The sequence below is a fragment of the Haliotis cracherodii genome, unplaced genomic scaffold (assembly GCF_022045235.1).
Source record: "Haliotis cracherodii isolate W230 unplaced genomic scaffold, xgHalCrac1.p SCAF_10, whole genome shotgun sequence".
In the NCBI taxonomy this organism is placed as follows: Eukaryota; Metazoa; Mollusca; class Gastropoda; order Lepetellida; family Haliotidae; genus Haliotis; species Haliotis cracherodii.
Window position 1 is genome coordinate 31,244,529 of NW_027266265.1, and position 22,535 is coordinate 31,267,063.

Below are 22,535 nucleotides of genomic sequence, written 5' to 3' on the forward strand. Positions count from 1 at the left end.
ATTATTATTATTATTATTATTAAAATACAACCAATCAAGGCTACTTCATTTTACTTCCTTCATCAACTGAATGAAACAATTCAAGCAATGCTATCCAGATATACACAGGTCGATAGGGTAGGGTCGCTCCTAATGTATTCTAAAGTCCTCTTAAGTAAAATTCAGGAAGAAGTAGTGACATTGTATTCATGTCGGGAATCGAACCCAGGTCTACGGTGTGACAAGCGAATGCTTTAACCACTAGGCTACCCGATCGCCCCTCTAATTTAGCTGAAGCACTATAAGGCTACAATTATTCACATACCGTGTGGTAAACATTCAGAAAAGGTTTCAGCTTAATTCCTGTTATTTATGACCATATAACTAAAATGACTTTGCTATCATTGCCATGATTGTTCACCTGGACAACAAATGTTGCAAGTAAACAAATGCACACAAAGACGTCTACAGTGTTGTTTCCTGGACACCGTATACCTACCAGTCCGTCCAGCACTCCAGCAGGGGGCCTGTACAGACTGTCCCACACCTCCTGCAGTGTGGTCTTACAGCGGGGAGGGAGGGCTGCAAGGTAGGAGGGCACACATACAACAATCTGACAGTTTACCCACTTGTCCCAAGCTTGACTATAGTCGAATAATATGTTGGCCAGTGAACTATGATTATTATTTGTCCATATGTCAAGATTGTTTGTCTGTGAGTCACTACCAATTCATCCATTGTTACCTCTACCACCAGTATAGGTTGCTGGGGACCTATTCTAACCAGGAACTCCATATGGGGCCCATATAATGTGACTAAAATCTACTGAAAATAATGCTAATACACAAGTTCAGACAAGAAGACTCACAAGTATCTGGCTTAGACTGATGTAATTACCTTCTTTAAATGTTGGTCTCACACAGCTGAATCATATCAAACAACATTTATCTCAAAGAGCAAACGTAGAACTACGACTATTGAAAATCAATGTTGAGTTAATGTCAGTGAATGTTATACCAGGTACCAGTATACCACAAACTCAAAATTAATACAACCCAGTTGTTCGATTGAGGTGAGGCTAATTCTATGCGATGTCACAGCTTTCATTGACTCTGAAACAGCGTGTGGCTTTTTGCTTCTTAGCATGGTAAATGGATTCATTCTCCCACTCAGTAATCCAAGTGCAGCTTGTGTTTATCGTGGCGGGGTATAAGGGATTTATTCTCCCGCTCAGAAATTTATTTCCCTCCCAGGCGGGATACATCGTATGTTATCAAGATCATGTGAACCAATCAGATATCATCATTCTGACATGGAGGTATGATAATAAAAGTTGTCAACACACTGCAATACAATAATGCCAAGATGGATCACACATGTTCCTCGACTATTTTGCATATGAATACATACAACCTAGAAGCATTCGAAGCAGGTATCATTGACTGTAACCAGCATATTGACTGTTTCATACCATTACTCATGATATCCCTCATTTGTTTTTGTGATATATTTAAGAAGTATCCAGTTAAATACAACATATGTACCTGGCAATCTGTCAAAGCTCTCTTGTCGTACAAGTGTCATCTGTCTCTCAGACACCTCGGGCAGCTTCCAGATGACCACCCTCCCCTCGGAGTCTCCTCGTAGTAACAGCCTCCTCGGAGCAGTCTCGCCCTCGCTCCGGAAAAACATCATGGCTGGCGAACACACCAGGGACTGGAGGGGAAAAAAATCGAGATTCACACAGCAATGTCTCACATGCTTTTGAAACTGATTGGACAAACATGGACAATGATAAGCTATGTTATTTTTCAAATAAATTTAAAATCTATCAAACCAGTCCAACAATGGTAATGAAGGCAGTGAAAAGGGGTTGAGCTTAATGGCAAGTGTATTCATGAAATTGTGTTTATGGAAGGATGTTTGATTTGAGGACAGGAACTGTTATTGTAATGCTGGTGAGATGTTTGATGTGAGGACAGGAACTGTTAATGTAATGTTGGTGAGATGTTTAATTTGAGGACGGAGACCGCTGTGTTAATGCTGGTGAGATGTTTAATGTGAGGACAGGAACTGTTAATGTAATGTTGGTGAGATGTTTAATTTGAGGACAGAGACCGCTGTGTTAATGCTGGTGAGATGTTTAATGTGAGGACAGGAACTGTTAATGTTATGCTGGTGAGATGTTTAATTTGAGGACAGAGACCGCTGTGTTAATGCTGGTGAGATGTTTGATTTGAGGATAGAGACCACAATGGTAAAGATGGTGAGATGTTTGATGTGAATATGGGGACCACAATGGTATTGCTGGTGAGATGTTTGATTTGAGGACAGAGGCCGCTGGGGTAATGCTGGTGAGATGTTTGATTTGAAGACAGGGACAATAACGGTATTGCTGGTGAGATGTTTTTTTATTTGAAGGCAGGAACCACAATGGTATTGCTGGTGAGATGTTGTTTGATTTGAAGACAGAGACTGCTATGTCAATGCTGGTGAGATGTTTGATTTGAAGACAGAGACCGCTGTGGTAATGCTGAAGAGAGGTCAAGCTGGAGAAGAAGTTGTCCTAACTAGTTGTGTGGTTAATACCATCACACAGCACCCACGTGACCACTGAAGTGATGACGTCACAAATCTTCACATTACTGCTTTATCTCAACAACTGAAGACATAATCATGATCATGGGGAGGCATCTCTGCGATGGGTGGGCCACTTTCGACATAGTAATGCAGGATAAGTATACAAATGTAAGATATATTTAGATTTTACTGAAAAAATGTTAACATATCCTGCATTACTCCTTAATGCATCAAAAAGTCCAGGCAACCATCACAGCATCCTTTTGTGATGATCGGAAACCATGTGACCATTCCAGCATGAGCATGTGAGGAATGTATGACCCCCAGGTCAGAGAACAGTAATGGAAAAAAGCCTAGCAAGCTAATGCACCAGAGAGTTTGAAAAGCCAGCTCCGGACTTCTGTAATGTCGTTTAGGGTTATGACCTGCTTGGCAAATGCCCAGAGGACCAAAACTGTGGACGCCCTTAACGTCCTACAAGGCCAAGTCCTCATGTAGTAGCTGGCAAAGACTGTGTGGGATCTCCCAAAGCAACCATCCATGATGGATCTGACAGAGCAGTTGATGTGGAGAGCCATGGTGGATGCAACCACGTGAATCTCATGCGGGTTGTTGGCCCTGAGAGGATCCATGACAGTGGCCTCATAAGCCTGCAGGATGATTGCTCGTAGCCACAAATATATAGTGTTCTTGCAAACGTCTGACTGGGAAGTCATGGAAACAGGGATGAATAGTTGAACCTTGAGCATGAACCGGACACATGTGGAGTTCCTCCTTGTCTTCGGCACCCACAATCGAAGAGAGAGGTGTGATGGTGAAGGACCTGTCAGGCTGTCCTGGGAGTTGATTCTTGGCCATGAAGTCCCAGCACAACCTAAGGTGAACGGTTCCTTGCACCCTGCGCTCAAACCGGACACGGGTGATGCTGAGTACATTCAATTTGCTTACTTTCGCCAGTGTAGCCAGAGCCAAGAGCAAAACTGTCTTCTTGGTGAGCAAAAAACAAGGAAGCTGAATGAAGAGGCTCAAAGTGTGAAGGATAGAGTGAACTCTGAGTTCAGTTCGTTGAAAATCAACCCCAGCTGATGGAGAAGGCATCTGGTGAAATCCCTGTACAGGATGAGAGTCACCGAGTCATGGTGGTTCAGTAGGCAATCGTTGATATATGACTCAAACTGGATGTCTCTCAGGTGTAGGTAGGCGGCCACTGGCTTGGTGATTCATGTAAATAGCCACAGGGCTGTGGAAATGCCAAATGGGAGTCCATCCATTGATAGTTGATACCAATGAAGAGGAACCTGAAGAACTGCCTGTCAGGTGGATAGGCACGTTCAGGTAAGCATTCTGCACGTCGAGGCTGATCAGGAATCGTCGGTGTTGATTCTGGTCCTGAGCAGTCTCAATGATGTCATGTGGAAATACGGTTGGCATTCTTGGTAATGCTGGGAGTTCCCAGTCGTTGATGTCAAGCACTTCAGCGGTAACCCCTGTGATCACCACCTTGGCCCTGATACTTATTCTGGCAAGGTTGGTAATTGCCCTGCTGTTTTCCTCTACCTTGATCTCCCGGCCTTGGAAAACTTGTGAGATGTTTCCTGGGACACGTGCTCCAAAGTCTTGAGGGCGATACTCAAGAGGTGAGAGTGGGACTAGGATATGTCTCCATTAAAAAGAGAAAAAACAGACCTGGGTTGGCGCAAGATAGACCATATGTGCAGCCTTAAGATGACTGCACATATGGTCTATCTTGCGTTGTTGGTAGGTCATGACTATTCGCAGATGTTCAACACGATTGGGATTAGTCTCCAATCAAAAGCTCAAGATGAAGAAGAGAGAGCTAAAAAGAAATGTAGAGAGTGCCGAATCTCCTTTTCTATAAAGGGTAGACGTGTGTCTGGTATTCGAACGGTCGTAGGCTTAGAGGAGCCAGTCATGTGGTGGAGATGTCGTGTAGATGCTCAAATGCGCTCTTGTCGGAGCTGACGGTAGGCGATATACTTGGGTAAGTGTTTTCATCTGGGAGGTCGGAGGCACCAGCACCTGGGTGGTCATGGAAGTGTAAGCTGGTGCAGGCCCCTGTGTAGTCATCAGTGTCTGTCTAGTGATTGGCAACAGAATACATGTAGGGGAGACCACCAGAGGCAACACTTAGCAGTAACTGAACAGGGGTCAGTACAGTCCAGACACAACGGAAATGTTGAATTGAGTAACAAGCAATGGATGCCAGTAGAATGCTGGACCTTTTTCAAACACAAATAGTCAGTCTGGGTGACAAGCAGTAATGTGAAGGTATGTGACGTCATCACTTCCATTGTCACGTGGGTCCTGTACGATGGTATTAGCCACACAACTAGTTGGAACAACTTCTTTTTCACCTGGGCCTCACACACCTTCATTTTTCTGTAAAAAAGTATAGCAGTTAATGCATTAAGGAGTAACGCAGGATAAGTTAAAAAATTGTCATACTTAGCATAATAGGTGCATTAACAAAACAAAAACATTGCATACAAAGGTGTCCTACCTGCTCTGCATAAAGATCAAGTATATAGTAAGCATGAGGAGATGTTGGTTGGTGTTGTCGATGGTAGTCAGGGCTGTCGGGACTTGCACTGAAATAAGACACAAGAAAACTCAATACGTACAATGGCATTAAAGTTGCACTGAAAGAATATTTTCAAGTATCTATGAAAGTTTCAACAATTATTCAGTAATAACATGCAAGATGAAGTGCAGTGCTCATATGATACTTCAATGATAAACAAAAATATTCTCATAATTTAATAATACACATATGATATTTACATGTAATGTTTTAAGCAGCCAAAAAGGGCTAGGAAACTACTTTTTAACTGCCTATAATGCAAGTTAGCAGAAAGATCAAGCAGAAAATACTAGCATCCAGCCAAGCAGCATGTAGTTCCCGCCCTGGTACTGCTTCAAGAGGGTGCTCCTAAAAGCTGTACTGTCAGGTCACAAACTAAACTCTCTTACCTCGGAGCCTTGTGGCTCCTGCTAGTCAATCTATGTTAGGCCACAACAAATTAATTATTACATCTTCATTAGGTTTACGAATATGAGATAATGAAACAGAGCATTTTATTTTTTAATATCTGTGTATTCTTTATCAATCTGTTCAAGGCACCTGTGTATATTGACTACCACTGGATGTGATTCACATGAATCATGAATGTTTGGCGGGGTTACATTTATACATGATACAGGTGTTGAAGTTGATTAAGCATGGAATCTTCATTCTTATCATAATTAGTACTGCAAAGAAATGTTTGCTTCTTCTCCTAAAATAATAAGACAACGCACTATCCGATCATGAGCTTTAAAGAATTGTTAGTTTAGCCTTTTCACAACACGGAGCAACTCTGAGTGCTTTTCCAAAACACATGATGTTGCATACATACAAACATGGCTGCCTATCTTGCCACATCTGGAACTTATATTGTCTCAGAAGCCCCAGAAGGATGCTAAAGGTCTTCAACTTATTCTTGGAATGTTTCCAGAGTTCATCATAGAGTCTGATGCAATATTGACTTATTGTTTCACTTTTACGATCTGGAAATACATGTATCAAACCTGGTACCATTTCCAGAATGAGATTATGTCAACCAGCAGCTGTTGTTCCTTATCAAAATGATAAAAGAATACATCGAAATGTAACAGAATGAAATAACATTCATTTCAACATATGATGGATGACGTTAAACTCTTAAAGTCTTAAAACAATTCAACACAGATAGATGAAAATACAATTATTGAAAAATATGGAAACAAACTCCAGGGAATGAAATGAAACCAACTTGGACCAGCAGGGTTAGTCCAGTCATGCATCAACATTCAACATGTTCCTGAACAAATAAATGGCATGATGTGAGGTTGCTGGGGGTGCAGGTATTGTGGGTGTGGCAGGTGTATAGTGACATGAAGGAGGGTGTAGGTGGCAGCCCCGGGGAAGGGTAATTACATTTTTCAAAATACTTTGCCCATACTCATAAAACAATTTCAGATATGAGGAGCCATGAATTTTCCATATAATCATCATGATCATTACAGACTTTTCATTGCACATTGCCTTATGGAAGCATTTGAGATGAGATGTTAAGATAGGATGTCAGTATGTTGTTTAACACCACACGATGCAATAGTCCAGCTTTTTGACAGCAGCCTGTAAATAATCGAGGCTGGACCAGACAATCCAGTGATTAATATTATGAGAAACGATACATGCCATCTGGGTATGATGGCATGCAATCAATTAAGTCCCTTGACCTCACCACCCGGTCCATTTGGTAGCCTTTTACGACCAGTATAGGTTGCTGGGGATCAATTCCAATCTGATATCCCCATAAGGTGGGGTTGTCAGAAAGAACAAACAATTATTGTCATTTTGGCGTTATGCTCGTTAGCATGTTAAGGAGGAAAGCAGTGCTTTGGGGATAATGATTCAGAGTAGATGGAAATGATAAGGGATATTGCAAGAATAGATCAACTGAGCTAACTGAAGCTTCTTCGAAAGATCGTGACACTAATTTACTTTAAATGTAAATAAAGATTTACTTAACATGATTAAGGATAACATACTGTGATATTTCTATGAATAAACATATTGTCAAGTGACAGAGTGTAGCTTCAGTTAGCTCAACACTGAAAGAAAGAATGACAGAGCCTTTCCAGCAGCTCAGTTCTAAACAGAGAGCAATAGCTAGTTCCTCCTAACTTACTCGGTACTCTGGTACTTACTCAGAACTTACAGACTGTCTCCTTGACCTTGAGTTACAAGAAAGTCACTGTTAGTAAGGTATAACCCTACTTCAAACGTGTTTGAATTGGTGATGATGTTAAAACAATGGCAGTCATGGCTCAGGGAGCGTTCGACTGATGAGTGTTACAAACAACATCTATCCATTGACAGGAATGGAACAAACTTTTATAAACGGACATGGTTATCTGAATTCTGATCAAAATAGTCAATTCAACAGATCATTTTTCTATGTGATGACCAGCTATTTCCCATTATCAATACTAAAGCCACACACCTGACAGAGCATGCTGATTGAAAGTATTGAGAACACTGCAGCTGCATACAATGAAGAAAGACAAGGATTTCCCACTGACAACTGTGGTTGTCTTCACAGTCATTATGTCTATTAATACCAGGACACAAATTCAATATGACAGGTAGACGTTTGACAACAGATTTCTGACACGTCATCTGGGTACAAAATCAAGTTCATAGCAAACTAGGTCCACATACACTTAGATTAGTACACTTTTGAGTGTGCAATGTCAGCGCTAAAGCTTTTAAAACAAATATGTATTCAATTTAAAGAAACTTAAAAATGAACCTTCCTGTCACTTACTCATCATTACCAAAGTGGGTATTTTTAAAACTTCCCTTATCCAACCAAGCTTCAATCATGAGATAGTCTGTTAATGGGACTTTTACTGTAGATCACAACAGCGACATATTTCAAACAGGTTGCTTAAAAACTCAAAAGATCATGACAAATAACAAGAAGATTTGAAAAAACAAACTGAACTTCAGCATACACATTACAGCTTTCACATACTAAAGAGAAGGTTAGTCTTCAAAAAATGTATGACAACACAATTGTAGAAATATTAAGTCCCAAGACCTTTTACATTCCTTACCTTGTAATTGCCTTTCCTTTCAGAAGACTAGTGTTCACAAAGAAAATTAGTAGAATTTAGTATCTATCACATGGAAAGCTAGAACTTCACACTTTTCCCAGGATGAGAATGAGCATTGCTGTTAATGACACATCACAAACAATCCACTGCTTAGACATTTTACACATGGGATGTTCTCACATGAGCTGACTTGCACAGAGCAATTGTAGAGCTATCGCCTGTTGGCTATTGGCTGATGAGAGGTGTCCACAAATTTTCACGCAGAGAGGTATTGTATCAGAGTAAAATATCTGATTTTAACTACATCAAGATATATCTCAACGGACAGTAACTGACTGAATCAGGGTATGGCAACCTAGTGGTTGACATCATGAGCGGCAACTATACTTGTCGGAAGAGGAGACTAAGGGGCTCGGGTGGTCAGGCTTGCTGACTTGGTTGATGTGTGACATTTTATCCCAATTGTGTAGATCGATGCTCATGATGACAATCACTGGATGTCTTTTCCAGACTCCATTGCTTAAGGACTGCCGTCACATAGCTGAATTTGCTGAGTGCAGCGTTAAACAACACACAAACAAAATATCGTGAGCCACAATCCATGCAATCGGAGCATTACAACACACGATAAGCCAGGTCACACATTGTAACCACCCGATCATCATGTCTTGGTTCTTACAACAAGCAAGGTCTTGTCCAGAGGGTAGATTACGGAGTTACAACAGGCGTAGCACTACAATTGCTGCATGCAAGCTTGCCTTGGAGGCAAGACATACATTGATGAGATGTAATTTGGTGATGTATTGCTACCAGTGCATCTAGGGCTGTGATAGTGTGCTGTGACAACTTGTTAGTATTTACTGCATTTGCATCAAGACAAATGGGTCAGTGAAGAATACTTCTGCTGTGTCAAAAAAGTATCATCCACAGGCAATGACCTGACAGACTACTTCCTAATGAAGGATGAGACATGCACTGCAGGTACAGTAGAACTATGGTTATGATGAATATGGATAAAACATTCTTATGGTTTTCAAGAACTATCAAAAATGTCCTGTTTTACTGTATTATCATTATCATTATTTGCAAATTTATTTTTCACTTCAAAGAGATAACAAAACTAATAATTTCAAACAAGAGTGACAAACTTGTCAAACCCAATGTTGGTCAACATCAGCGGTGAATCAAACAAAGTATATGACACTATCCCATAATCTGTGCAGTACAGGTGATGAGAGAATCAGTCGTCACACCAATCAGTGCTGCTTCAACATGTCACAGCTTATTGTTCCAATCCTCACCTACTATTGCTGTGGTACTAATATATACAAAACAACAAAAGTTAGGGATCATAAATATTTTTGGAGATATTTTTTTGTTCAGTATGATATCTGTGGCTAAGATCAATCACAGGTTCAATCCTGATCACTATTTCCAAATTATCATCTTTCATCTCACCTGAATATGTTTATAACATAACAAGCGATGACTTACAATCTTGCATAGCAAGTCAACTGTCATGTTTCAAAACAGAAGTCACTGAGAAGTCCAGGAGACAATTTTTGTGATATGTCAAAAAACTGCTCAAACTCTTTCTACTTAATTCTATCACTGTAACATGTGTTTCTTTAAATGCCAAAGTGTTTCTGTAACAATTTCAGTCTCTGCAAAAAACCTTCAAGACTACAAGCCCAAACATGACTCTAAGCATCATTTTCAGTACATGTTACTGTTGTCATGAGGACTATTTTAGCTGAGCTTACTAGACCAAATAGATGTTTAGTAGTCCCAGGCTTAAGATTAGTGGCTAAAGTCGAAGTTTGCTATTTATGAAAATACCAATAAATTGATATGACAATAACATTGACATTGTGTATCATATATGTCCAATACATAGAAAGTGATACTTAGGTTTTGCATTTATATAGGTAACATACAACGGATATAACAGGCATAACAAACAAATGTCCACATCTGCATGGAGCTTGTCAAAACCATGTTTTACTGTATCACTGTTTCAACATGAACAAATAATATCATTGAAATATTACAAAATTCTTTATCCATCCCCTGAGCACATTATACCTATAACTAATTTATCCAAATAATTAAATAAAAGAATATAAGCATGAGATGTTCCACACATGCTTTAAACAAACCAAACTAAATAGATTGAAAGCGACACAAAAGACATTCTACACCAGGCTACAGAAAGCGATGACAACTACATGCTTTCATTTCTTCTCCATATCCTTTTCAAGAAAATGATTTTTTCCAGACCAGTGACATTTTCTATAATCTTAACTTGTTTCCCACGTAATCAGCATATATTGTTCATATACTGGTATAATAATGATGATGATAATAATTTTCATGCTAAACAAATTCCTTTCATGATGACACTGATGTTAATTACAAATACAAAACTTTTCATTTTGTTTTCAGAAGTTCCTTATTAAACCATGTTAACCATACTGTATACACCTTGGCGATTAAAAGATATTGACAAAAAGGGTGCTCAATAAAACCATACACAGCATGATAAGTATGTTTTCAGAGATTGAGTGGACAGTAAACAAACCTAGTTCAAATGCCGATGAAACTAAAGACGTTTTGATAATAGCTATCGTGTGCATCGTAAATTTTCTGTCTTCCTAAGAGTGCTTATACAGCAAATAACTAACTGAATAAGGTACTTATTTCGTACAAAATGATCTAATTTGTTGCTGTCATCATCATGATCATGAAGAACAAAACCTTATCATGTCTGTCAATTACCTTACAGCTTGAATGATAGTGATATATAACAAGACCCAAATACAGAACACCACAGAGTCTTGAGACAAACTCACATCCACAATCTTGACAACTAAAGTTATGAGAAACTAGAGTGTTCTCTCCATACTCACTTTGTGGGAAGCTTGTAGAGATACCCCTTGCCATCGTTGCTCCATACAATGACGCGGTCCACGCTGATGAAGTCGCCACCTGCCCACCGTTCACCGACGCGGTTCGACTCGGAACACAACAAGGTGAAATCCCCAGCATCGTATATCTACAATGGACGACAGGTTTGCAACTTCAGTCCTCTGATCTACTTTCTACAGCTAGGAGCGTTGACACTTAGTGGGTACAGTCCTGTATCACAATACACAGTTGCCAATAAGATACATCAACGAAACTATATTAGATCTGGAATACAAATGTTTGTTTCCAGGCACTGCTAACATCTGTAAAACACCTACAAAACTTTACTTTATTTCTGCCTCATGGTAAGAAAAAAAAAATGATTTCACAACAACAATTTCTACTTTCTGAAACATATATAACTTTTCTTCAATCGTACAGAAAATGCTGAAAAGGTTATAAATATGTACATATTATGGAACACAATGTATAATTTTAAAACAGTATGACTGGTATCAACACCAAGCTTATCAGTTCATCTTAACAACAGCGAGCTCTTCCTCCAACAGCTGAGCTACACACAGCACACACAACACGTGGAGGCTGAACTACTGACCAATATACACTGCAGAACATAATACTCATCACATAATGCCTATTTCAGAAGTACGTACACTAGAAGGTAATACATTTATGAAAACATGAAAATACATTCCCAAACAATGTATCTGGTTAATTTGGTACCATATGATAAGAACAGAATAATTTTTATCAATAAATGTATAAAGAAGACAACAGTTGGCCTATGATGAAAAATTGATTGTTCAAGATTCAACATTGGTAACTATGACACGAGCAGTCTCACATCAAGCCTATATAAATGCCTATTCTCATCCTACTCCACTACCGTGCACATGCATGAGTTAAATCTTCTGTTATTTACTAAGTACTGATAAAGGATTTCTTTCACATTTTCCTGCATCATTAAATAACAGTGAAGGAACCAAGCGTAAGCTGTAGCATTTAAGTCCAGAATAATTCTTGAGCAAAACAAAAGATAGTGTGACATTTGAAGTGTGTCTTTGTTATTGTCAAACATACTTACAGATATGCTTGTTTGGTAACAAATTGTGTTATTAAAACAAAAGTATAGTAAAAAAGCAGTTTGTGGAAAGGTTATCAAAGCAGTCTGTCTTTTGTGCAGACTTCTGAATCACTCATATTCATGCTGCATCTTATTAAAATCACATCTTATATTCCGTCATGAAAATCTGACAAACCTACCATTGTTCATTTCAGGTAAAGTTTCTAATCAACCAGTTCGCGTCAAGGTGTCATGATTCTTGACATAAGCAAAATAAGCATTCCGAACTTCATGTCTGATTTCAGTACCTCATATATGCACAGACAATAAACAATAAAGGCTGCAGTATATATGTAGTGGCTATTCAATGCTTGCCCAAAAGGGTTAACATTGAGGGAATATTTAAGTTCTGAATGGGTTTTCTTTTGTAAATTAAAATTACAAATCAAAGATATGAAAAGTGGTAAAGATACAAAACCATATCTTTTTGGAAATTGTCAAGAGACTATAGTTGGGGTCTTGCTTCATGAAATTTGAAAATTGAATATATATCACTCTCTTAGATAAGTGGATAAGGTCAAAATTGCAGATCATGAACCAACAACATCTTCTTGTGATTTACCATGTTTACTAGCTGTCAAAAAGAAACTGTTGAAGCAATTGGAAGCATTGGCGAAAAACATTATCATGTGATTATTGCAATAGAACAGTTACAATACATGTCATTAGATAATCAATGTAGGTTTCTCTATTTCAATCTAATATTTTCATGAACACCAGTATATTATTTGTATAGTAAGTCTTTCATGCATGCTGAAATGTGCATATATACAAGATGTCAGCAAGAATGGCAAGTTAGCAGTATTGGAAGTAAGAAAATGTCAAAAATCACACAGAGCTAAGAGTTTAAAAGTTCATTTGGTGGTCACTCAATGGTCAAGTTACCTACAAAGGCATATATGATATACAGTCCATTTAATACCAGGCAGCAAGTCTGAAAGCGCATTTAAATACAACATACAACACCAGTCAGCTTCTCTTCCACAAAGAGTCAAAGCTCTCATGACTATATATTTCTGTGGTCAAATCCATTTCAACTATCGAATATTGTAACAGTCATGCACCATGACACATGCTCACACATCCTCTAGAGTAGGTGTCAAAGTGAGTGAATGAGTTGGGGTTCGCACATCTTCCCAAAGGCAAGGGAGTTAACAAACTGAAAAAAGTCCAGTTTCCACCCTTGATGAACTAGGCTGGAATTTCTGGGCTCGATCGCAGCGCCACCAGTGACCATGAGTCGCGATCCTTCTATGTCCCTCCTATTGACCAATCAGATACCACCTCTCATATCACTTGCATTTGCTTCAAACAAAATGGTGGTCATTATTGTACTAATACGGGTTTTACTTCACAAAGTGCATCAAATCAAGTGAGCACCTTGATTAAAAACAAGAAAAGATCTGAAAAATATATGTTGATGCTGAGTTGGCACACATGCTTTGCAAATCCTACAATCGACCAAAATCTGCACGGCTTTTTACAAACCAGATGTCGATTTCTTTCTGTGATTTTGATTGCACCATGTATACACTTGTTAGTCAAGCCAATTCAAGCCTAGTTGGGCCAAGGTGGAAACTGGACTTTTATAGTCAGTTGACTCCCTTGCCTTGGGAAGATGGGTTTCTCAACACCAGAAATATTCCAGCTAAAGGTGGAATGCCAGAAATTGACATGTAGCCATGCGAGGTATTGAAACCATGACTTTGGTGTGACAAGTCACCTCCTTAACCTGAAGACTAACCCACCGCCTCTTGCTTGGTCATTGAACATAAATCTGTAGAGAAACTCTAACACACTCGATCTTACAGTCAGGGTATTGAATCTCAATGTCCAATGTCCCGCAAGTTGATATCAAGGACTCAATACTTCTGGCAAAGGAAGTGGGTTTTGTGAATATATTTTGCAGCCCACTTATTACGGGGTGTTCTATCCATGTCAGAATTTATTCACTTCTGAAATATGTGTAATATGTTTAAGAGAGATAGATGAAACCAATTTTCCCTGACAGGGTGAAGTGCATAAACTGGCAAAGAAGTAAAATTATCTCTAGGCTGTTTGGAAAATCCTACTACTGGAACTACAGAGTGTTGTGACAATGATCTCAAAGTTCCCTACAAGTGCATGAACATGCTGTTTTATCTGAAGCTGAAAACATGAAATGCCCATTGACTGTGAAACAAGTAAAATCTACCCACAAAATTACATTGAATTTGTGTGATTCTCCCACAGAAAGTGATTACCTGTGTCAGCATTGCTTCAAAAAGATTCTCTCAAAATACCTGTTAACTTGCTCGTATTACAGACTCAGGTGACCGATAAACTATTGAACCAATTGTGATGAAAAGCAACATAAACTTTAAAGACACAAAACCAAAACTATATATGCATTATACAGCACTTAAATGCAACATAATCATCTATCTAAAAATAATCCTCAGTACAAAACACTAATTCCAAATCAGTATTTCCAAAAATCTAACACTAACAAGTCTAATGCAGCATGACTGATTTGAGTCCTATTGTATAATGACAGCAGCTAAGTAAACAACTCTTTTTCATCCTGATTTAGCCTGATAACCTTGGAAGTTGTTTTCTGGCTAATAGTTTCATGATCAACCCCCAATGTATGCATGAATTTGGAAATCACTGTGAACTAGTCATTCATCAAGGACTTACTATTCCCATAATCACAGGTCTTATTGTGCATAACATATAAAATACCCTCAGAAACAAGTAGGCTAACCTCCAATCCCTCAAAATAGAATGACATGGCAGTAACCATGGAAACAACAGTCCCATATAAACAAATAAAGTCCCCTTCTTTGTATCTTATTTAATGTCAATATTCAGTCCTCTACAGTTTTTAAGTTACTAATTTAAATACTTCATTATGAAGTGTTTTAATTGAAAGTTCCAATGGTTCTTGGTCATCTGATACACTTGATTAAAACAGGTGTTTTATTGAAGAGATTGGAGGTTCACAGTTTCTTGTAGAAAAAGTGTAAATATGATAATTTTGCAAAACACCCTCAGATTGTCTTTGTCTGTGTTATTGTTAATGTTCTGGTCAATCAAACAGTTGTTGGATGAGTGAAGCAAAAAGTAGACCATGCAGGAGAAGCATTTTGTAATGTTCCTTATCACGTTACCATGGTTACAAAGTACTTCCATCAGTGACTGTCTGATCAATGCCTGGCTGCAGCTGTTGTACTACAGACATTCACAAATACCAGAATTCCTCTCGCAGACATGATTTATATTTCCACATATGACAAATTTCATTATTTCAGGAAAGTATGTTTTGCTTAAAACATGTTCTCATCATCAATCAGTGAACACTTAAACATGCCAAATCCATTTCAAGTTTTATTAGCATTCCAAATCAAATTTCTCATGTATCAACTAAGAGAATCATAATGTGTGAAACTTTTACTCATTAAACTTAAGCATTTGAAGTGTACAAACTTTTATATGTAAATTAGCTCCAGATGCATTTGTGAATGTTTGTAATAGGAGGTGTACAAAATGAATTAGACATAGAAACTAGGAAAGACTAAGCAACTGAAACCAAACATCATGTTAGGTGAAACGTACGCTACTGATGGTACTAGATCTAGGCCGCAAACGATCTTACCCGGTTTCCATGGTGACGAGGACTCTCAGATTGGGGGTTATAATTATACACCTTGAAAAGTGATATAGAAGCGATCAAGTCAGGCATGATGTTACCATTTGTTTTGTGATTGTACATTACAAGGCTAGTACAGGAGGGTGACACTGTATACCAATCATAGATTTACTTCTGTAGGTACATGGGTTAGGACAGGTCTATTGCTTGTCATAGTAGGTGACTTAATTAGATCAGGTGGTCAGGATCTGTGACTTGGTTGATTGTGTGTCATTGTACCCTGACAATGTGGGTGTTACTCATAAATATCAATCACTGGCTTATCAGGATTATTTACTAGCTGATGTGATATAGTTGGAATATTGCTGACTGCTTCATAAAACTTTTGTAATGAATGATAATTTGTTGTTGATACAAATTAACATTCATTACTTGACCTAAATACTTTCCTTGTGAAAGAGAATAAGCTAACGGTTTCTGTTCCAAATATTGAAATATATGCAACAGTGACCTTCTTTAAGTCTCTGCAGTAACCATGGCAACCTGATGGGCCATATCTAACTTTTGTCACACTGCAATCAGAAACATTACAGCTGCCAGCAACAGTTGGGTCTGAATCAGGTAAACAGTGGTAGACAGCATGAGCAACAATATACATTCACACTATTAGGTTACGACACACGATAACCCAGGTGACATATTCTAAGCAAACAACCCTTTGTTTGGCATGTTTAGTTGCCACTTGAAGCATGCAGCACTGGGGCCTATGCTGCACCAGAATACCATGGGGTTGTGACATTATAAATAAATATAATCTTAATCATGTTTGTTTGTTGGAGTCATCACACATTATCAGGAATTTCTATGTTTAACAGCTTTTGTCCGTAGCAATCACATGTAATTACAAATGTATTTGGGACCCTTCAATCACTAAAAATTCAACATGAGAGTTAAGAAAGGACCAACTGACGTGATTGACTTTCACAGACTTGGAAGTATGTTAGTCTGAGACAAGTGAACATCTAGATGGTTTAATCATCAGTTGTTTCCTCCAATATTCTAGTTACTTTACATAAAATACTACTTTGAAATGCTCCGCAGACGAACTGGATACGACTAATAGTGTCAATGCCTGATGTCTGTGATTTTTAAAATACCTGTGTATCATGACAGCACAAGGCCAAGGATGGAACTTGGCACTTGTCAGCTACCTCAAAACAGTTTGTTTAATGTTAAAGGTATCCCCAAGGTTATGTGAGTGAGTGAGTGAGTTGGGTTTAACGCCACTTTTAACAGTATTCCAGTTATATCACGGTGTGTCAGCTTAATGTGGGAGGAAAGCCCGAAGTGATGCAGGTCTCAGACGTGTACCACTTTGGTGAAACCAACGAGCACCCTCAAGGTTAAGAGAATGTCAGGCTTTATATGGGATGTCCCCCCTACATGTTATCTCTCTCCAGACCTGTAAACACCTTAGGACAAGTTGCATCCCCATAGGCCCAGTATGTAATATACATACAAGACTGACTATATATCTTATTGTTTAATGGTTGAACTTTTCTTGATTTAGTAACAGAAAAAAAAATTTACACCCAAAGTTTGTGTTTTCTTGAAAGTCATAGTGTGGATAGTAGTTTTGTTTAAACTCCCACACAATAAACAGGCATTGTGAAATAATATCTAAATGTTCTTATATTTTATGTCATTTTTTAATATTTTTAACATTTTTAATGATAAAAAGTTCTAATGAAGACACTCATTTTTTTAGGTGCCTGAATCTTGACACTATCAAGATTCCTTACAATATTAAGGATCTGGCTATAGCATGACAGGGAAACTCATAGGACTATAAATAGACAAGCTAGCTACTACACTTGATGTGCATCTCCTGATACAAAGTGAATACAACACTATCAACAGTTACATCTATTTGTATAGGTAGGAAAAGTAGGTATGTCTGTCTGTGAGTCGCACGGATCAAGGTACAACATGATACAAATGGTAACATCTTTGCTCCTAAATGAGTAGAAAACAGAATGACATCTACACTGAGACATGACACGAAGTATTACAGTGAACAATGTGGGTGAAATAAGTACAAAGTCCACTGGGGTTTCAATACAGAGAGTAGGGATGAAGAAGTAATTGATGGTAACTACAGATAAAAAACAAACAATTAACCACCTAGAAAAAGAAACAAATATATTAAAAACTATGTAAAAAAAACAATATTCACGAATATTATCAATACAAATATCCATACTAATCATATATTTCCATTAGCTGATGATGGTACATGTAATTTATTTTTCGATCGAGAGGACGTGAAATAACACTAGCAGGTATCCAGTCAAAAGATCTAATTGTGTTTCAAGCTGTCCTTGCACATAATAATGAAAACCTTGAAATTGTTATCTGGGACTATAAGCATGATAAGTCTGCATTTAGTTTCTAAAGCCAATTCCATTAATACAAATACAATTCTGTGCCTACATGTGTAAAGATGGTCACATATTGCGAAAATGTATTAACTAAACAGGATAAAGCATACAGTGGAACATCTTAATTCAGATAATTATTATCAAACCATTTTGGAAATGCTGATTCTACACATACTGTTAATGACACACTTGTAATCAGTTTCCATATGCACAGTAAGCTATTACTTTTATACTGGTACATAGCTAACATAGAAGTCAAACATGTAAATCAACCAGAGTGAGAAACTGCCGACATCCCCCATGATCACATTCTGTTCATCGTATGTTTGAATAACTTCACATCTTGATATTGTTTAGGAGAGAAGTACTACTCAAAAGGCATTCTCAAAATCATGACCTTTATCATGTTTATGCAGACAAATGCACTTTTAGAAAAAAAGAAATAATAATTCAGAAAGAACTAAACTTTAACTATCTATTTTCTTTTTTTTTCATAAAGGCATGCTTGATCAATAATGACAAGACAGGGAAACATTCACAAGACAGTTACCATGGTTACATACACAAATAGTCACGTAACATCAGAATAAACAGTTACAAAGGCCTTAATAATCAAACCAGTGGAAAAGGCCTTTTTATGAAAGATACACAAGTCAAAACAAATAATTGTCTCCATGACGAAGAGATTTTACAAAAAAAACTTTTAAGATATCAGGACTGACTTATTCAGGATGATACTACTGTGAAATAGTGGAAGCTTATTTCAAACCTTAGGATGATGTGACTGTGAAGTGGTATGGATAAAGTTATTAAACATCTTATGTTAGTAAAGATGAAATGGGAGATTTATTGATTTTAAAATCTATTTGGAATAAAAGCAAAAGTTAAAACATCATCAATAAGCTTTCTATGAACAGAGGGATGGGTGGTTGGGAACACTGGATTCAATAAAGATAAAATAGTTGCCATGACGATAGAATGTGATTTACCTGCCAGTACTTGGAGCAGACAATGAGGACAGTCCGCTGGTTGTACGGGCAGCAGGTTAAAGTTTGAGCATTCAGACAGCGAATCTGCTTCGATTCATCCTCATAGACTGACTTGGTCTGTAATTAAAGTTGTACAACAATATCAACACAACACTGTGATTCACACCATTAACACTAAATTGTCTATAAACATAGTATTGAAAAGGTCTCATATTGGAATTTTTGTTTGTCTCATTTCAAATCAAGACTTTATTTCAGATAAAACTTGATTGCCTACACCAGTTAGAAAATGACAAAAACAGAATTTAAGTCTTAAAACTATGTACATCGTACAATCATACTACAATGTACATCTCACATAAATCATTGATGATAAAATTGTTTATTGAAATGTACTTAGGATGTAGTTTTGCTAACACAGTCATTCCATTGCTGTATTAAATGATAAGAGATCAACATAATTAAGCTATGAATAGATACAGGATTAACACATGACTTGATACAGGTAAATGTATCAACAACCATTAAACAAGGATCTTAAAATTAATTCTCGATGAGTAACAGTAGTCTTACCTTGGGTTCAGAGGCCAGTGTCCATACTTTGACAGTTCCGGAGTTAGATACAGCTAGCACTACATCATCTGGGAATAGCAGAAACATCATGATCATGATTAAATCTACTCTACTGTATAAACACTGCCTCCTACCTGTACATATATAATATATACTTGTCAACCAAACTCTGTACATCACTTGCTTGATAATGGTGTTAGAACCTACACCGAAACGTCGCTCCTAATTGTACTAAAGAAGTTGTTTATCCATATATCTGATCATTACTTAACATCATGATGATCATATTGAGGCATGTAGTTGTAGTTTCAGAAAAACAAAGTCATGAAAAGACCAAGTACATTGCCATTAATGACACATCAGTAACAACAGCGCTATCACTTTTCCCCCGGCATGAGGCACATTAGTTTGTTTGTTCATATAGTAGTGAACAAAAACTATAAAAAACAGCCCCATAAAGCCTTTAAAAGAGACAGGCACTTGGGCCGCTTTTGTAATCAGAAAAAAAAATTGAATGTGAAATTAATGCACACAAAAGGCCCTTTCTCTGAAAAAAAACAACCCTCAGTTTTTGTAAGTATCTCTTAGACAAACTAACTTCAGTTGTTTCTGAGAAACCTTGCCCCCATTGCACAAATAACACAGAGAGAAGGCCGTAACTCTGTAAACAATTAATTGACGGGACCCATTTTCAAACTCAGTCTAGACAACTATCTCTAAGATAAGCATGCAAACTTTGATTGTTGTAGCTTCAGTAGTTTCGGAGAAAATTTGTCCCCATTGCAAACACTTTGCACTAAGTAGAAAAACATCGGGCAAGGGCCATAACTCTGTAAAGAATTAATTGATGGGACCAATATTCGAACTCAATCTTGACAAGTATGTCTTAGATAAGCATGAAAACTTTCATTCATGTAAACTTGTCCCCATTTCGCTCAGTATGCACTAAGTTGAAAAGCATGGAGCAAGGGCCATAAAATATGAATGTAAGCAGAGACCATATAATAACCTATTATATGGTCTCTGATGTAAGACACCAATTTTCGGACTAATTTGAGGGTTGTGACCAGTAACATCAGTGTGCAATTTTTTTATTTCTCTAACTTGAATAATTTTTTAGAAAATCTGTCCCCATTGAGAAGCGGACGGAGGGACGGAAGAACGGACGAACTCCGTTCCAATACCCCCTGCCCCACTTTTGTGCCAAGGATAATAATGCAGTGTCTGAACCCCAAGTCAAGGAAAATGTCATTCGCTCCAATAACATCAGCTTATAACATGTATAAACAGCCAATATAAATATTCATGTTAAAATCTACCGAAAATGACAAGTTCAGGCTAGTAGACTCAACAGCATTTGTTAGAATGTAATGAACATGTTTAAATGTACAGGCTTTATTTACATAATGATTATATAAGATATATGGCAAATGAGAACATGTAAGTGAAAATCAAAAAAAATGATGGCTTGACTAAGGGGCACAACTCTGCATCCTTGTTTATTGAAGGAGTTTCGTAATCATGGTAAATGTATGTAACTGCCATTGAAAAAGTAATTTAACTAGCCCACGGAGGTCACAGCTGGTCAGGTGCTGTCTCATTACATGTTCCTACACCCATATTTGTTACAGCCTAGCCCCATACTTAATTACACCAATAGAATACCAGGTTATGTTATGTATTGTTATTGAAAGGAAACTGAGACACTTTGAGCCAACGTGGTAGTCATGCACCATGACCATGGAATATATTTATTTTATGAAAAAATAATTATCTAGAAATGCATACAAAAGCAAGTCTAGCCAGCTCAAGCTACCTCTATTCTGAAATCACCATAGGGAATTTTTTTTATTTTTAGAGTCAGGAAGGATATTGTGTAATATAAGATTTCAGAGACTAAATGTTAGTCTACCAACTTGGCTAAGAATATAGTTACCCTCTCTTTTGACTGGTCGAAGTACACAGCAGGCGCTGATCCAGTCTGGAGCTAGTTTGGAGCACAGTGACCACAACAACTCAAAACTGAGGGGATCGATGACATGGATTTCTGGGTAGTAGCCATTACACACAAGCCTCAGTTCTTTAGAAGAGCGGAATCTGTAGGCCTGGGTGTAGAAAATAATCAAGATGCAAGACATTTACTCCACATCTGCAATGTTATACATGTTGAAACTTTCCCACTGGATCCTGACTACAGTGTATAACCAGTTTTGATAACAGTGACTCTCTGACTGTCACAAGGTAGACGACCAGATTAAAATAAAGGGGCTGAGATGATCATTCCACAATATTGCTATTGTTTTCTTAAAGTCAGGAATCCTTAAATTGTTTGTTCCTAATTTCAAAAATTGTAAACCATGCTCAACTTGGGGTAGGTTCGTTCAGGTACAACAATAATACTTGTTTGTTTCCTGTTTTAACACCGCACTCAGCAGTATTCCAGCTGTATGACGCCCGTAAATAAATGAGTCTGGACCAAACAATTCAGTGATTGATATTCTGAGGAGCAATCCACAATGTCAGGGAACCTCATTCATTTGGTTGCCACCTACAACTGGCATAGGTTGCTGTGGATCTATTCTAACCAGAATCCACACAGGGACACATAAATACCACTACAGATTACA

The 22,535-nt window shown here is 37.8% G+C and overlaps 1 protein-coding gene across 7 annotated transcripts in view; it reads right to left on the reverse strand.

Moving 5' to 3' along the window:
• LOC139454305 (WD repeat-containing protein 7-like) overlaps window positions 1–22,535 on the reverse strand; it is a 43,862-nt gene that overhangs the window by 18,268 nt on the left and 3,059 nt on the right. Inside the window, exons 5-14 of one of the 7 annotated variants that reach the window (XM_071235925.1) lie at window positions 21,845–22,013; window positions 19,909–19,976; window positions 19,336–19,452; window positions 15,912–15,962; window positions 11,133–11,278; window positions 8,224–8,250; window positions 7,312–7,338; window positions 5,081–5,168; window positions 1,524–1,695; window positions 479–561 (exon numbers count right to left, since the gene is read on the reverse strand). In XM_071235925.1, the coding sequence (XP_071092026.1) occupies window positions 479–561; window positions 1,524–1,695; window positions 5,081–5,168; window positions 7,312–7,338; window positions 8,224–8,250; window positions 11,133–11,278; window positions 15,912–15,962; window positions 19,336–19,452; window positions 19,909–19,976; window positions 21,845–22,013 (948 nt within the window). The remainder of the gene's footprint in view (window positions 1–478; window positions 562–1,523; window positions 1,696–5,080; window positions 5,169–7,311; window positions 7,339–8,223; window positions 8,251–11,132; window positions 11,279–15,911; window positions 15,963–19,335; window positions 19,453–19,908; window positions 19,977–21,844; window positions 22,014–22,535) is intronic. The other 6 variants (XM_071235928.1, XM_071235926.1, XM_071235927.1 and 3 more) reach the window with 6 other exon arrangements.